At 40.4% G+C, this 18,531-nt stretch overlaps 1 protein-coding gene across 3 annotated transcripts in view; it reads right to left on the bottom strand.

The window, feature by feature from the left end:
• LOC111157291 (OCRL, inositol polyphosphate-5-phosphatase) overlaps positions 1-17,884 on the bottom strand; it is a 52,946-nt gene extending 35,062 nt beyond the window's left edge. The window contains exons 1-4 of one of the 3 annotated variants that reach the window (XM_022518599.1): positions 17,829-17,884; positions 17,500-17,577; positions 11,458-11,537; positions 8,229-8,267 (exon numbers count right to left, since the gene is read on the bottom strand). In XM_022518599.1, the coding sequence (XP_022374307.1) occupies positions 8,229-8,267; positions 11,458-11,537; positions 17,500-17,577; positions 17,829-17,869 (238 nt within the window). In that variant the 5' untranslated portion in view covers positions 17,870-17,884. Of the gene's footprint in view, positions 1-8,228; positions 8,268-11,457; positions 11,538-17,499; positions 17,601-17,828 lie in introns of all 3 variants that reach the window. The other 2 variants (XM_022518598.1, XM_022518597.1) reach the window with 2 other exon arrangements.
• Between the last annotated feature and the right edge of the window lie 647 nt (positions 17,885-18,531).

Here is an 18,531-nt window from a genome sequence, read left to right as displayed (position 1 = left end):
ATACTCTCAACTTATCAGTTGAGCAGGAGAAGGTCCAGATCACAAAATTCTAAGACCTCTAATGTAGGAAACATGCCTATAGGATCAGGGGATTGGGTGGGTGGGTGGGTGGGGGAACAATACGGGGAGGAAATCTAAAGGGCTGATGAACCGTGTCAATTATAGTGATATGATTCATACTAAAAACAGTTTTCCTATGTTCTGATATAGCTCCCCAATGTCAGTGCAGGGACCAAATTCTAACAAAAGATCACTTTCCCAACCACCCTCTTCCCATCTCCCAGTTGGAAATTCCTACCATTTCAAATCCAGATTATATAGTAAGAGTATCTGAAGCATAAAGGGAATAAAGAAAACAAGATGGTTTGCTCCTGGGTATAGACTGTACTTAGGCAATTGAATTTACAAACTAATTTAAAAAGAAAAGAATAGTGGGATTGGTTTGAATTATTATGAAAAGAAGCATCTATACCTCATTACCCCAAGTAAAAAGCGCATGTTTTGAATAAATGTACAAAAGCAATATAATGACCTATGACCAGGAGTGGTCTGGTTCAAGCATAGCCAATTGGAAAATAGTATAATTAGCAGCAAAGTGATCTAGGACATTAGTTTCTTTTGTATATAACATACTGTCTCCCTTTTTCTGATGCCCTAGTTATCGTATGTATCAATCGTCTGGATATGCTAATCTAGGAAACCTATGTGCTTGTTTATATTATTTTAACTGATTTAGTACATATATTGCTGTCTCATGCCCCTGGAAACCGTAAGTTCCTTGAGAGCAAGAAGTGGGGCTACACATACAGGTAATCCAATACAACACTTATGATGAGCTCCTAGGGTTGTCTGGGACTGAAGGGCGTCTCAGGACTCAGGACTTTCAAAGCTAAGACTGGGAAAGTCCCAGGCAACCCAGGATGATTGGTTACTTTACTGGCGACAATGCTGTCAGACTTCACAGAGAAAAGGTATTTAATAGACAACTGTTGAACCAGACTCCCTCACACTTGTAAATGAAAGTGATGAGAAAATGAAATGAAAATCCTAGTTTCTTATGTTGGAAATCCACTTCTGAATCTCTTCCCTTTGCATTTCTTTATGTTTCTATCTTCATAGATTTAGTGATTAGAAGAAAAGAGATAAAAAAGAAAAATGTGAGAAAGAAGGCACCCAAGTGAACCACAGATAAGAACATTAGTGAGGGTGTTACCATAAGGAGAAGAAAAAACAAAGGGCATGAATAAAGGCTGTCAATTATCACAGCCTTGAAGATAGAGGGAAAAACCTCCTTTGGGGCACAAACAGTCCTCCCTTTCTTGGATACTTTATATAAAAAATGGAAGAAAATTAAAAAATAAGTTTCTATCTGATATAAACTTAAACAAGAATACATAATCTCTCTCCCACAGTCCTTGAAAGATATATTTTAGCAAATATAAAAAATACACTGACTCATTTAACAGAAAATTCCAGAAATTGCTTACAAAATAACACTGGATACTCTCTCACCATGTTGCATAGGAAAGAAGACAAATATTACCCCATGACCCAACCTTCTACTATTTTTCCTTCCAAAACCCCCTAGCCTCTCTATAATCAACAAACTTCTCTGAACACTCCCTGTTCTCTCAGTAATTCTCTCAACAATCTCTCAATCTCTCAGCAATTCTCAATTATGGCTGCGTTAGAATTACCAGAGACATTTTTAGAAAATGGACATTTGGGTCCCACCCCAGCCCGATAAAGCAGAATCTCAGAGGGTGAGGCTCAGGCACTGGTAGTTTTTATAATACTCTCCGAGTGATTCTAACATGTATCCAAATTGAAAATCAAAGAGTCACCTGTGAAGTGGCTGGTCCCTGGAGGATGTTTATGGTCTCTCACACCCTATGGAATTTAAGACTGCTGTCCTTATTTGTCCTAATGCCATCTCCAAACCATTCCCTCTTCTCCCTCAGGACAAATCCTTTTTCCTTTTAGGTTCACCCATTGGGTTATACCAACTTCTTCCCTTCTCTCCTCCCTCTATGAGATCATGTACCATCCTCCCTACAACTTCTGAATCTACGATTCAATACCCAACTCCTAAGACTTTCTCTCCACTCAAACTCTTGCCTTAAATTTGGATTCCTTACAAATTAGTGTAGAAAACACAGTCAAGGGGCGCCTGGGTGGCTCAGTGGGTTAATAAGCCTCTGCCTTCGGCTCAGGTCGTGATCTCAGGGTCCTGGGATCGAGTCCCACATCGGGCTCTCTGCTTGTCAGGGGGCCTGCTTTCTCCTCTCTCTCTCTCTCTCTGTCTGCCTCTCTGCCTACTTGTGATCTCTCTCTCTGTCAAATAAATAAATAAATAAATATTAAAAAAAAAAAAAAAAAAGAAAACACAGTCAACATCTTCCACTTCCTCATCCAATGACCTTGGCTCACCATCTCAGCCACCTGCTCCTTCAGTCCCTACTGGGATTTCCCTCAGATATATTCTGAACCTTTTAATCATAGAAACCATCACCTCATAAATCTCTAATTGAAATATCCCATTCTGACCTGTTCCTTCCAGCTTACTTGCTCATATGGGAACCTCCAGCCAACTGATCCCCTTTCTACTTTCTTACCATTCGCTAACTCCTGCTTTCACTTTCTATTTTGTCAAACAGATGTCATCATTAAACTCTGTTACGAAAGTCCAGAACTGCCTTATCACCCTGTTCTTCCACAGCACCTACTACTCACCATCCTGTTCCTCCTACCTGGTTAACTTTCAACCCTCAGAAATCCAACTGTCTTACTCCAGAGGGAGTAAACAAACACACACATACACCCCATTATAAAATGACTGCTAACCCCAACTGGGCCCTCTATGATAGGAAGTCATCTAAGTTTCCACAGTCAACTAGTCTCCCACTACTATCTGGGACAACCATTTCACACCTCCTCAATTATCCTTAATTTTTGGATCCCCTCTTCTCAAACCCTCTCATTCCAAGTGGATTGCTTCACCTCATGCTTCAGAGAAAATGGAAGCCATCACATGGAAACCTACCTGTATTTGTACTCAAATTCTCCTTTCCATTCTAAGGAAGAGGAGTCCTCCTATCAAAGGCCACCTTCTCTTTGAATTATAATCCCTCCAATTCTCTCAGGAACCTTACACGCACGATCATTTCCCAGAAACCTCCCCCGAATATCTTTAACTTCCCTCTTTCACAGGCGCCTTCCCATTAGCATTAAATTGTATTCCAAATCCTATTTTATTATTTTTTCATTTCATTTTATTTTATTTCTTTTCAGTGTTCCAGAATTCATTGCTTATGCACTACACTATTTTAACAACAAAAAACCTTCCTAGACCCCGTATTTCCCTCCAACTCTAGTCTATCTCTACACTCCCCTCCACAACAGAGTTTTTTTTTTAAGATTTTATTTATTTGTCAGAGAGAGAGAGAAAGAACAAGGAGGGGGAGCAGCAGGTGCAGGGGAAAGCAGGCTCCCTGCTGAGCAAGAAGCCTGATGTGGGACTCAATCCCAGGACCCCAGGATCATAACCTCTGAGCCAAAGACAGATGCTTAAATGACTGAGCCATCCCGGCATCCCTCACAGCAAAGCCTTTAAAAAAAAAAAAAACACAGTCACTACTTACTCACGTCCTATTTCTCACATGAATCCATTCCAATATGACTTTGGCTCCCACAACCCTTTTAAAATATCTTTGTTAAGGTCACCAATAACCTCCAAATTGCTAAATCCAACAGATCCTCTTCAGTCATCTTATTTAGACCTATCAGCAGAAATCAATGGTTAACCATTCCTTGAATAATCTTTTTGGAAGGCTTCTCTGATACTATACTCATCTAGTTTGCCTCTCTCTGATCACTAATTTTTTTAGTACCCTTTGAGGTATTTCCTCCTCTATCTACCCTTTTAAAAGCAGGGTTCCTTAGAGTTCAATCTAAAACTTTTCTTCCCATTTTCTATCAGCATTGTCCAATTCGGTAACCAATAATCACATGTGGCAAATGAGTACTTGAAATGTTAGTAGTGTGACTGAAGAAATAAAGTTCTCATTTTATTTCTAATTAATTTAAACAGGTACATGTAACTAGTAACTACCATATTTGATAGTACAGCTCTATGTCCAGTCGCATCATCTCTCATGGTTTCAAATACCATCTATGTGCTAGTGGCCCAAACCTTTCTTCTGAGCTTCGGATGCATACATTCAACTGTCAATTTATCACCTACACTCAAATGTCTCAAATCTAAAACTAAACATTAACTAAAACTGAATTCACAACCCCCTCAAAGGAAAACTTAATCCTTCCGCAACATTCTTATTTTTGCAAATGGTACCATCATCCACATTCATGCCAGTAACCTAAGATTCATCCTTGACACTTCTCTTCAACTCACTCCCTATGCCCAAACCAATCTCTGTTGATTTAATCTCCAAAAACATTTATCAAATCTGTCCACTTCTCTCCATTTATACTGCCACCATGCTCATATTCTAGATCTTAAAATCCTTTTTTTAAGTTTTTTTAAAGATTTTATTTATTCATTTGACAGAGAGAGAACACAAGCAGGAGGAGCAGCAGGCAGAGAGAAAGGGAGAAGCAGGCTCCCTGCTGAGCAAGGGGCCCAATGTGTGGTTCCATCCCAGGACCCAGGATCATGACCTGGGCTGAAGGCAGATGCTTAACCAACCGAGCCACCCAGGGACCCCAAGATTTATTTTAGAGAGAGTGTGTACATAAGCCAGGGGACAGGGGGAGGAGGGGCAGAGGGAGAGGGAGAGAGAGAATCTCCAGTAGACTCCCCGCCGAGCGCAAAGCCCACTCAGCCAGATCCCATGACACTGAGAGCACAAACTGAGCCAAAATCAAGGGTCTGACACCTAACTGACTGAGCCACCCAGATGCTCCTCTAGCTTAAACTTCTAAAACAGCCTCCTAACTGGGTTCCATGCAAATGATGACACCCTGGCATAAAATCCTTCATATTCTTCCCATTTTTTAAATGTAAAAATCCAGATTCCTTAACATGGCTTACAAGATCTTACTGGATCTGGCCTTAGCCCATCCTAACTTGATGCCTAAGCCTTGTTCCAATCACCCTGGCCTTCTTTCACTTCAAAGAATGTGTCAAGCTACTTCCCCAATTGGGGGCCTTTACACATATAGTTCCATTTACTTTTCTCTCCCCTATTTTTACCTCTGTCTTACTTAGCCCCTCTGGTCTCAATTTAAATGTCACTTAAAGAGGCCTTCCCTGACCACATCACATAATTTAGTTAACTCTTATAAACTCTGTATTTCTCCTTGAGAGCATTTATCAAAACTGCAACTCTGTAAGTATCTATACCTATCAGTTCCAAGTCTGTTGTTCTGTACTGACTGATGGTATAACATGACTATATTGCTTTCTGATACATCCCTAGAGCCTAGCACAGTGCCTAGCACATAAAGGGTATTCACATTTCATAGAAAGAATTAATTCACTATAGGCATATAGTACCAAAAAGCACAGAAGCAAGAACAAAAGCAGGCGCAGCAATCTTATCTATGTTGTTCTCCACTGATTCTGTAGCACTTAGAACAGTGCCTGGCAAATAGAAGGCACTCAACAAGTATTTGTTAAATAATGAATAGTAAGGGAGGATTTAATATTAGGAAATTAGTATAATATAGTCCAAGAGGTCAAATAAGGAATAATAATATAATCATCTCTATAAATAGTATAAAGACATCTGATAAGATTCAATATACATTTATGATTTTAAAAACCACATAAACTTGAAATAAATGCAGTTTCTTAATATGGTTTTTTAAAAACCCTATCAAATCAATATGCAATCATGTCCTCAACAATGAAGCACCATCTGAGGCATTCTTACTGAAAATAAGAATTATCATCATTATTTAATATTGGTCTTAAAATTCTCATTGGTAAAATGAGACATGAAGCAAAACTAATAGTTACAGGTACTAGAAAGGAGACAAAATTATTATTTGCAGATGATTAAGGCTGTCTATCAAAACCAACAAAACAAACAGCACCCCCCAAATTTTAAATATATTTCTATAAAGTGACTGGATAAAAGATAAATATCTAAAACCCGGTAACTATTAGTTAGTACAGTGATACACCATGTTCCTTGACAGTGTCTTAATTTTATAAAGGACTTAATTTAGTAAAATCTGGCACATACTTATGGTGAAATATTAGTCATTAAAATCATGTTTTTAAATAATTTTAAATGACATGGAAAAAGCTCACAATATAAAGTTAAATGAAAATGCAACATAAAAACTACATATAAAGATTCCAATCATATAAAAACATAAAAGACTGGAAAGTGACACATAACAGTGTTACCTATAGCAGTGATCTCTAGATTGCAGGAACATAATTTCAATTTGATACTTCAAACTTTTCTGAATTTTCCAAATTGTACATAATGAAGATATATTTATTACCTCAATAATCAGAAAAATATAAAATGTTTAATACCAACATCCAGACAATGGGAAAACATATTTACATTAAAATCAGGCCTGCCTAACAAACCCAGGGCCTCCCTCCTGCACATACTATATGCTTTAAAGGTTTATGTATGAAGCGCAAAGATCAAGACAGAATCTGGTTTCCTTGCAAATATTACTAAATGGGCAGAAATAACGAAGGATTTTATTCAAGTGGTTACTGATCCTGCTATGATCCAGTAACTCGAACCCAGGACAAAGCAACACATGGCTAATTTCTATGTAGGAAAAGGCAAAAGAACTAATGCTATAAATAGGTGTTTATAAGAGAAAAGGCACAGCTCAGTTTAACTTTTCGGCTTTGGCTCAAGTATCTATTTCTACGGGAACAGGACATTTTGGCATCTTATTTTGTCAGCAACGTCAGTCACTACTGAACTGCCTTTGCTCACATTTTGCTCTTTTAGTGCTGTTTCTGTCTTCTCCTTTGTAAACACAGTAAGACGTAGATAGTAAGTTATTTGCTCTCTTGGATACCTGCAGAAATCAGCAGCTGGGTTTATTTAGCTTTTTAGAACCAAACCTTAAGACTTCTAAAATCCATGACCAAAGAAAAGAATAATAAAACCCAAATCAGAAAAAGTCTAACTGAATTATTCAATACAAATTAATGGTAGCAAGGACAGGGACTGTTTCTAAACAAAATTATGTATAACCCATAGCCTCAAGGTAAGGGCTGAACCCCATTCATCCAAGGACTCAAGCAAGAGATAAGGCAACCAGTTTGATTTACATGCATGTGGTCACAAACTCCTTTCCATAGCAACCACTGAGTAGTCAAGGTAGCATTCAAGTGCCCGTTTTCTCCTCCCCATAACACAGCACAATTTGATGACAAACAGAGAACAGCTTGCACAGAAAGTCAATGACGATTTGCTTCAAACAGATAAAAATGAGAAAAGTGAAACAGTGAGAAGGAAGACTGTGTTCTTTCGGATGAAGGGATGCCTTGAGGGGATGGAGCTTAAATGAAAGACCAAAATTATTTTAAGGAAAAAGAGGTAGCCTGAGACAAGCGATCAATCAAACTGAGTCCCTCAGTACAAGGGGGAACTCTATGGCCTCCCAAAATGATATAACGAGTAAAGGAAACCATTATGATTTAATATGCAAAAATAAACAGCGAATGAGGAGAAAATTTTAAAATATAATAGCAGTTAAAAAACAAAACCACTGGGGCGCCTGGGTGGCTCAGTGGGTTAAGCCGCTGCCTTCGTTTCAGGTCATGATCTCAGGGTCCTGGGATCGAGTCCCGCATCGGGCTCTCTGCTCAGCAGGGAGCCTGCTTCTCTCTCTCTCTCTCTCTATCTCTCTCTCTCTCTGCCTGCCTCTCCGTCTACTTGTGATCTCTCTCTGTCAAAATAAATAAATAAAATCTTTAAAAACAAAACAAAACAAAAAAAAAAAAAACCACTGATGCCAAAAATACTGATGGCTCAAAGAAGTTCAGCATTAGAGAAGCAGATCACCTCTTCAACTTTTTAGATTCTTGCCAGCCACCTGCTTTTTCTTATGTTTAGACTAAAAGTTTTTAGGGGGCAAACTTAATTTGTATGGCTGCCTTAAGAAAATGAAGAATACAGGATAAAATGGTAAAATCAAAACGTGCCCCAAAAGGTGTCTTAGTGGGTATTCAATTAAATATATGTTGAGTGAAAGTAAATTCCATTCAGAATGGTACTCACTGTTTGAAGCTATATCAATCAAAAGAGTTTCTTCTGCTTCTGAGGGAAAAGAACAAAGAACAGGATCAGGGAAGAGAAAACCATTCATTACAACTAAAAAAATGTATATGCCCAAGTAAATAACTGTTTCTCTCAGTCACCACTCTGGGGTCTTAGAAAACATTTTAAAAATCCTTTGCTTTTTTTGGTTAGCATTTTTAAAAATGGATTTTGGAAGCACTAGGTTCTAAAGATTATAAGCAATTCAACTAAAAGAAAACTAAACTGAACAAATAACCATATGGAACACCTCAAACCAAATTAAGGAACGGCAATAGTAGGCAACATAAACATGTTAATTCAAGCAAAGATGAATTTAATTCCCCTCAACTATAACATACTGATTTAATAGAATCTAACTGTGTCACTTAGTTAATTCTCTTTTTAAAAACGGTTTTATTTTTATGTGATTTCTACACCCAACATGGGGTTCAACACCGAGATCAAGAGTCAGTCATATGCTCTACTAACTGAGCCAGCCAGGTGCCCCTAGATAATTCTTATAGAAAGCCAAGGTGCACCTGGGTGTTTCAGTTGGTTGAGCGTCCAACTCTTGATTTCAGCTCAGGTCATAATCTCAGGGTCATGGGAATGAGCCCCACATCTGCATCTGGCTCCATAGGGCTCTGTGGGCTCCGTGTGTGGGGCTCCCTCCACCTCTGCCCCTCCCCCCACTCTCTAAAAATTAACAAATTTTTAAAAATCTAAAAAAAAAAAAAAAAAGCCATGGAAGTGACTCTAAAGGCCCAGAGGTGAATTACTTACTTAACTCAGATTTTGTCTCTGAAAACTTCCCAGTGATCTCATTTCTTCTGCCTCTACCCCATTTAGGATCAGAGAATACCTTAAGCTCTTGACCTTCAGGCTACAATTAATACCTGAGGTCTGGCCTATCACACCCAACAAGGAAGTATAAAACAGGGCAAAGCACAGTCTCCCAAGTTCAGTTCTATTTTCTCCCAGCTGGCTCTCCTGGACTTCCTTCCTTCCTTCCAGTGTCTAGATGCAACCCATCTCTTCTCTGACTTCCCTGGATTTGGCCAACAGCACCTGTAAGACCCTCCTGGCTAGTTGAACTCTGGGTACTGACTCCTTAGGATTAGCCTGGATCTACCTTGGCCAGATGGAGTAGTCTCAGCCTTTTCTAGATCCCTCACAAGCCTGGATTGTATATTTGGTCCCATTATTCAGCTACTACAGTAGCTACTCTAAGTAGTTGTCTGATATTAAAAAATAGCCTCAATATTCTCATTAGCATGAGACTAGCAAGGGACAATAGTGCATCAAGACATAAGTACTATAAATTTCTCACTGTTCTTCAGTAACTTTAATTATTTAAAACCAAGTATTGGGGTGCCTGGATAGCTCAGCTGGTTGGGTATCTGCCTTTGGCTTAGGCCATGGTCCTGGGGTCCTGGGATCGAGCCCAGCATCGAGATCCCTGCTCAGTGCGGAGCCTGCTTCTCCCTCTCCCTCTGCCCCTCCCCCTGCTTGTGGCTCTCTCTCTCTCTCTCTCTCAAATAAATTTTTAAAAACTTTAAAAAAATAAATAAAAACCAAGTATTTATAGACTTATCAAAATAAATGCAACAGGTTGGGAAACAGAAAGGGTGTAAAAACAAGGAAGTAACGGTTCCTTTTGTTATGGGGAACTACAATGTGTGTACACACACATTTTCTTAGATTACAATCTAACAATCGACCATTTTCTATTAAAAGGAATACTAAGAGAAATAATGTAAAAAGAGGTTGTAGAAATAGTACAAAAAGGTACAGAGTTAATAGGATGCTAAAACTTACTGAGGTCATGGCTTTTCACCTCCTTAAAGGGCTAGGCATGTAATAAATGGTACTACACCCTGAAAAGTCAAATGACCATAGCAACTTACTGTGGCATGCAGATGTCTTGTTCAATATGTCCCTCTCACACAGTGCAAGCTAAATGGCTATGATTTCATTTTTCTATACAATGTGGATAATATTCATTGTAGGTTTTTTTAATTCTTAATATATATTTTCTTAAAAAGTCAGACCCATTTAGTATTTCTATTTACAGGAATAAATCCTAATAAGAGATATACAAGGAGCTTTATGTACAGAGATATTCATCACATTACTATTTAAACTAGCGAAAAAAAAAACCCAAATGTCAAACATGGGAATAACTACACTATGGGCTATTCATAAAATGGCATATATATACCTATTAATAGCATGGAAAAGCAATCAGAATATGATGGCATAAAGAACACACAAAAAACTGCATATAGTATGAGTTCTGCCCACCCTAAAAGTTACATGTGTAGAAGAAAAGGAAAATGTTGGGTGTTTATCTCTGAAAGATAGGAATATACTTATTTGCTTTACACTTTTTCTGTCTTTTCAAACTTTCTACAGTATATGCATTACTTCTGTGATAAAAATAAGATTCTATGAAACTTAAGAAAAAAACCTATGCAAGGTAAGATTCAAGTTTTTCAAAAAGCTACAGTTGATACAGAATGCTTCTTTCTGATGACGGCAATGAACCCACTGGAAACATAATGCATTTGTTCTCTAGTAATCAATTTCCCTTCTAGAGCAATGTGAGATAACAGAGGCAACAGCTCCCACACAAATCTCCCAAATTTTGGGTCTCACTGTAGCAGATGAAACAACAGATTTTCTGTTCTTTGTCCCCAAATTTGCAGGCAGGAAGCCAAATATTTCCTCCTTGGGAGTCAATTTTCTTATGATTCACCGATGTCAAGGTCTGAGAATCAGCACAATTGAGTGTAAGGTATTAAAATCTGATAAGGCTTATTGCCAAATGTTTTAATTTCGAATAGTGTGGGGAGAAAGTGCTGAATGTGTGTGAATCCAAGTGATCTTGATACTTTACAATGAGCAGTGTGTTTGTTAAAACCAAGAATGTCATTTAGATCCAAACATAGGTCCATAAGCATAAAAGACTACCATCATAGGTAACAGACTACATACACCTCTAACCCCCAACGAGGGAAGCAGGTGATTGCATTTCAGTACAATCCTTCAGCACTCACAGACAAAGCATCATCTCAATAGTAGCTTAGTAATATTATCATTTTATGCAAAGAATAATACATTTCATTTATGTGCAGTGACAAATTTAAATATGTATGGTATTACACGATGCAATAACGACCAGGGAAAAACACTGTAAAACTAGTACCTTGAACACATCTGAAGTGGCTATTTATAGGAATGATATCTTGAACAGGCTGTTCCTTCTCGCGCACCTGGATTATTAACCTAGGAAACAGAAGAATGCATCAAGGAATAACTACTGAAAAACTCAAACATTTAACAAAAAATATATTGCATGTTGTTACACAAATCTAGTCCATGTTTATTAGACTTACTGCATCTCATTCCCTGGATCTGAGCATTGTGACAGCTAGAAATTGCTCTAGATCTAAGAGGGTATTAGTGATGATCAATATCTGAATACCACACTGTCCTCTGCCATAAAGAATATATAATAGACTATGTCCTAAATACAGCTTATGATCTTAAAAACAAGAATTATAGTGCATACACATTTATAGTATGCATAGCAGAGTGAAGAGTAGCTAAGTGTGAACTCCATGAAGGCAGACTATGGTTGTCTTTTCACCATAGTATTTCTAGTACCTAGCATAGTGCCTAGAACTTAGCACTCAAGTTTGTTGAATAAATGAATTAGAAATTTCATAGATAAGCCTTCAGATTATATTCTCATGGCTTTTTCCAAACAATGGTTCTGTGTCTTCAAACAAGTAAATAGGTTCATGGAGAAGTACGAAGAGGTGTCCAGCCAGCTGGATCAGTTAAAACAACCCATGACCAACAGGGTAGCAGATATCACAACCAGGGCTTTTACATTCCTTGTGCTTTCACTCTGGCTTCCAACTTCATGCTGATGTTTCTAGGTAAACAGGACTGAATTTGGCCCCCCAGTACGAAATGAAAGACTTCTAAATGTATTTCTATGTACTCCTGAAATATTAATTTTCATTTACTACTTATTCTTAGTGGCCCAGAATCAAGGGATGACCTATTGGTAAGCAACCATTCTGAATATCTCCTAGCTTCCCACAAATCAAACAGTCTTCAGATGGTACTTTTTTTTTTTTTTAAAGATTTTATTTATTTATTTGACAGAGAGATCACAAGCAGGCAGAGGCAGGCAGAGAGAGAGGAGGAAGCAGGCTCCCCTAGAGAGCAGAGAGCCCGATGTGGGGCTCGATCCCAGGACTCTGAGATCATGACCTGAGCCGAAGGCATCGGCTTAACCCACTGAGCCACCCAGGCGCCCCCAGATGGTACTTTTTGCCAGAAACACTCTTCTTTTCTTCCTGAGACCTAGCTCAAATATCACCTCCTCTTAGCAGCTTCTCTTAATTGTCCAAAGCAGAACCAGTACCCTAATCCTCTTTGTTTACCCCTCTAATAAAGCACAAACACCCTCCATTGCAGTTATATTTATTTCCCTCACTGATTTGAGCTCCTTGAAAACAAAAACCTTATCATACTCAGTTTTGCTTCCTGCCTAATATAGATGCTCAATACTGGGTGAATAAATGAACCAGTTTAACTAAACTATAAACAGATAAATTTCTAAGCATAACTTGTTCAGCCTCTGACATTAAAAAATCTCCTTGTTTTAAGGGGTTTTATTTCTAGTTTGTTGTCTTTTGGGGGGACTTGTTTTGGCTTTATGAATTTTTATTTCAAATGTGTTAACTTTAAAGGAGATAACATGGGGAAAGGAATTGCCTAGACAGAACTAAGTGGAAATAAAAATATTAATGCTATCTTTCTGCTCTGATTCTGCTTACCTAATTTGCAAGGTTCCTATTTTAAGGTGATTAGAGGAATATGGGGCAAGCTCCTTTTTAAAAAAATATATTTATTTGTTTTAGAGAGAGAACATGTGTGCATGAGTGGGGGGAGGGGCAGGGGGAGAAGGAGAGAGAGACTCTCAAGCAGACTCCCCACTGAGCGCAGAGCTGGACATGGGGCTCAATCTCAGGATCCATGAGATCAGGACCCGAGCCAAAATCAAGAGCTGGATGGTTAACCAACTAAGCCACCACCCAGGTGCCCTTGGGCAGGCTCCTTTCAGCCTGCAAAGTTCATAAGTTGAGCAGAAAGTTCTATAAAGCCAAATGAAGATCAGAAACTAGATAAAGACTGACAAAGCAAGAGTGAAGGAGGAAGAGCTGACTTTTGGGAAAATGAACACAAACCAATATAATCCCAAAGAAATGAAGATGAGAAATAGAGTGTTTGAGGGGTGCCTGGGTGGCTCAGCGGGTTAAAGCCTCTGCCTTCGGCTCAGGTCATGATTTCAGGGGTCCTGGGATCAAGCCCTGGCGTCTGGCTCTCTGCTCAGCAGGGAGCCTGCTTCCCTCCTCTCTCTCTGCCTTCTTCTCTGCCTACTTGTGATCTCTGTCAAATAAATAAATAAATAAAAATCTTAGAAAAAAAAGAAATAGAGTGTTTGACATTGGCAGTAAAACTGACTGGATTGTACAGTGAAAAGCCATTATGAAGGTGCACCTGGTGGCTCAGTTGGTAAAGCGTCTACCTTTAGCTCAGGTCATGATTCTAAGGCCCTGGATCGAGTCCTGCATTGGGCTCCCTGCTCAGCTGGGAGTCTGCTTCTCCCTCTGCCCCTCTCCTGGCTCATTTTCTCTCTCTCTCTCTCAAAAATAAATGAATAAAAATCTCCCAAAAAAGCCATCATGAAACAACATGAATGGACCTTAAGAGAATTATTGTAAGTGAAATAAGTCAGAGAAAGACAAATACCATATGATCGCACTTATATGTAGAATCTTAAAACAAAACAAAACCCTGAAATCACAGATACAGAGAACAGATCAGTGGTTGTCAGGGGTACGGTATGGGTGAAATGGATCAAGGGGGGGTCAAAAGGTACGTATTACCAGTTATAAAATAAGTCATGGGTATGTAATGTATAGCATGGTGACTACTGTCAATAACACTGTATTGTATATTTGAAAGATACTAGGAGAGTAGATCTTAAAAATTCTTATAAGAAAAAAATCTGTAACTGTGTGGTGATGGGTATTAGCTAGATTATGACCATTTCACAATATATACAAATATTGAATCATTATGTTGTACACCTGAAACATATTATGTCAAATATATCTCAATTTAAAAAGTGCAACCTCCTCAAAATCCATGACAAAGCAAAGATAAACTTGGAATTTAAGTCAATTCCCCAATATTTACTATGTGTTAGCCACTAAATAAATTGTAGCAATAGGGCTAAAAATAAGTATAAAAAATTCTTCTTAGGGGTGCCTGGGAGGCTCAGTGGGTTAAAGCCTCTGCCTTCGGCTCAGGTCATGATCCCAGGGTCCTGGGATCAAGCCCCACATCGGGCTCTCTGCTTATCAGGGAGCCTGCTTCCTCCTCTCTCTCTCTCTGCCTGCCTCTCTGCCTACTTGTGATCTCTGTCTGTCAAATAAATAAAAATCTTTAAAAAAAATTCTTCTTAAATGTAACCATTACTTTCAGAACAGGAAGATGAAAAGTAATAGGTATATGGCAAAAAGAATGGAAATTAGAATTTGGTAGTTGTCAAACAGAAAAGTAACGGATTGTGAATATGAACTCAGCATTACTAAGAAATACTTTGATTAGTTCAAGGAAGGTTAAAGATGAAACAACACGTTGCATCATAATCCATTTTCCTTGAAAAAAAAAAAGATTAGTGTTTGAGTCCCTATTTCAAAAAAAACCTCTTATTTTTATTATAATTTTACTCTCTCAACTAAATTTCTCCAGTGGTTGACAGCAGGAACCACAGAACTAAAGGTTATAACAGGCTTCAAGTTCTAAGAGAAAAAGCCCCAAAGTAAGAAAATTACTTGGAAGAAAAGTACTTGGAAGAATGCAAGTCAGAGAAGGTACCCATGAGACAAGAATCTGAGGATTACAGATTATATGACAGTATTAGGTACCAACAAATGATTTCAAAAGAAACTTCTCAGTGTAACTCTGAAATTCTACATGGGTTCACATCTCAGGTATGGTACTTCCTGTGAACAAGTGACTTAATCTCTCTGTGCCTCAGTTTCTTTATCTAGAAATGGAGGGATGATGATGAGACTATTATAATTTCACAGTAAACCTCACATGATGGTTAAATGAACTAATTCATGGAAAGTACTTAGAAGAGTACCTGGCACATACCAAGCCGTAAAGTCTTAGTTGTTGCTATACCCTCGTACCTTAAACAGAAATGGAACATAAGACTTTGATTTCTTTGTGGAGAGGACACAAATAGTCAGGAGAGCTGCCACTCCATTTGTTTTTTGTTTTTTTAGATTTTATTTATTTATTTGTCAGAGAGAGAGAGAGCGCAAAGCAGCGGGAGCAGCAGAGGCAGAGGGAAAAGCAGGCTTCCCACTGAGCAAGGAGCTCAATATGGGACTCAATCCCAAGACCCTGGGATCATGACCTGAGCCAAAGGCAGACACTTAACCAACAGAGCCACCCAGGTGTCCCCCACTCCAAGTTTAAAAGTTCTTCTAGTACAGGAGGCCAGATGACACGAGGAATTATCTCGAGGCCAGCTGCTCACTTCAGTATTAGCTAACTACAGCTCTAAACCTATCAAACCAAGGAACCACATCCTATCTGTGGTCATTTCAACAGTGTAGCTCTTTTATTTAATCCTCCTAATTATGTTTTTACAGAAGAGTAAACAGAAGTACAAAAAATTTACTGATTTACCCAAGGGTCACATCTTTTCACCCATTCTAGCCTTTGGAAGTGGCAGTGGTATTCCACTCTTCAATTCACTTTTCTATTGAATTTATTATTAAACTGATCTTCCAGGGTTTGCTGAAATCTGGGAAAGGCAACATGAATTTACCACACCAACAGAGCTGACCAAACGGGACCTAGGGAAAAGCTACTTCATAAGCCCAACTGACGTCCAGTTAGAGTGGCACCAAGAGACTCAGAAAAGAGAAGGCTAGGTTAGTGGGAATATCCTCTGTGTAAATTAGACAGCACAGACACACACTGGGTCTGAGCAATCTAAAAGCAGAGATTGAGAAAAACTGGTTTTAGGCCTAATTCAATGTTGGGAGAAGACAAGATTTGAGTGATCAATGATTTTTAAATTCTGATGTCAAGAAACCAATGAACAACCAAGGAAGGTGGCTTGGGCACACAGGAACAGGGCCCATGATATGTACTGGTCACCATGGACACTTTTAAGATGTGGCATTAGTGGAAAGGAGTGAGATCAGCAACTATAGTGATAGCTTATCAAAATCATCTTTTAGGGGCGCCTGGGTGGCTCAGTGGGTTAAGCCGCTGCCTTCGGCTCAGGTCATGATCTCAGGGTCCTGGGATCGAGCCCCGCGTCGGGCTCTCTGCTCAGCGGGGAGCCTGCTTCCTCCTCTCTCTCTGCCTGCCTCTCTGCCTGCTTGTGATCTCTCTCTGTCAAATAAATAAATAAAATCTTTAAAAAAAAATCATCTTTTATTCAACAGTGTTTACTGAGCTTCTAAATGCAAGGCAGAATGGAAGGTTAACACACACTGACAAACTGCCAAATGTTTATATTTCTACACATTTCATTACTTTTTCTATCAGTCAAGTCAATAAGTGAGGCAGTTACTGGTGTACACTAAACCATTACTGAATTTATGATTATGCCTTCAAGCAAGTGGAATAGGGGGTGGGCAGACTGGAGGAACCAGTTGAATGGGATTAAGAAAAGGCACTTCTGTAAGGCTAACAAGCCTTTCTATAACACTTTTACTTTTTGCAAACCACTTCAGCATTTATTATTCTTCCAGTTACAACTTCAAAGTCCATAAGGTAAAGGAAGTTAATGTTTTTATTTAACTGTTGAGGACACCAAAGCCCAGAAAACATTATTGACTTGCCCAAGGTTACACAACACATGTCAGTTGCAGAGGCAGGAACTAAAAACCCAGGCTTCCTGCTTCAGCGCCCGCCTGTTGAGTCCTTCCACTGAACCACACTGCTAGGAGCGATGTGGCGGCTTGGAAGTTGGGGACAAAGCCCCATGCCTACAGCACTCGCACTTCACACCTGGGCCTGAACCTGTTGCCCACGCAGCCTCAGGGGGAGGAGGGTGGGTGGCTTGTCGCGGTTTGGGGTTGGGAGGTAATGGCAGGCTCCCCTCCTCCGTGGGAATCAGGTGGTTACTTACTCATATTGCCCGTTCCTCTGGGCTAGCGTCAGGGCGCGGGGTTCCCGCAGAGTACCCTTCATCTCCATACCCTCGATAGTATGCAGGCAGTAGTCAAGGGTCTCCTCTAAATGCGCGGCCAGGCAGGGGTGGCGCGGTGCGGGTTAGAGGCTCCCATTCCTCCGCCCGCCCTCCCCACTGCCCAAGGCATCGCCTCCCGCGCCGGCCCCCTTCCCCCGGTCGGCTCGGCCCCGGCCCGACCGCACCCCAACCTCTCCACCGCGTTCCGCAGTTCCCCCGACCCCCCGCCCGCCCGGCCCGGCCTTCCCTCCCCCTTCCCTCAAGCGGATACAACAAGGGGCTGGGCTCCAACCGGGAGCCGCGGCTCCATCCCGGCGGCCTCCGGGCTCAGTGGGGCTGCGGACTGCGGGCGGATCCGACGACACTGCCTCCCGCGTCCTCACCCACAGTCCTCGGCTGCGCGTCGTTTGAGGAACAGCACTGCGCAGGGAACAGGGAACCCGGAGCCGGGAGCCGGAAACCGGGAGACGGGAGCTGAGAGCCGAGAGCTGGGAACAGGGAGCCGGGAGCAGGGAGCCGAGCCGAGAGCCGAGAGCCTGACCCGAGAGAGAGCGGCGTCTCGCGCCCCCGCCAGTTTTCCAGGCCGCCGCAGATTTCGCCCCCTGCGGCCAACCAGCGGAACTGCAGCGAGAGACCCGACGGACCGGGGGCGTCTCTACCTCGTCCAGGGAGGATTGCGTTTTAAATGCTGCCTGTGACACAAGAATTGTTCTGTGGGCATCAAAGGTTGCCATAGAAACAAAACACAGCTATACCTATGAGAGAACGCAAGTGTGATGGACCGATAGGACCTACATCACCCAGTTAAAAAAAAAAATCGTTATTACAGTTATAACGCACTTGGTGGTTATCCTACCTCAAATGTTTTCCCATTCCCCTTCTTCCTTCCACCACCTAAATCTTTAGAAAGATCCCCAAAGCTCAGACCTTTATTCTTCCTTTGTGCCCCCTCCAGGTAATCTCTAAGCAGGC

This window comes from Enhydra lutris, unplaced genomic scaffold, assembly GCF_002288905.1.
Source record: "Enhydra lutris kenyoni isolate GAN:26980312 unplaced genomic scaffold, ASM228890v2 scaffoldscaffold53, whole genome shotgun sequence".
NCBI lineage: Eukaryota > Metazoa > Chordata > Mammalia > Carnivora > Mustelidae > Enhydra > Enhydra lutris.
The sequence above is the reverse complement of the archived record's forward strand: the minus strand, read 5'-3'. Positions and strand labels throughout refer to the sequence as shown.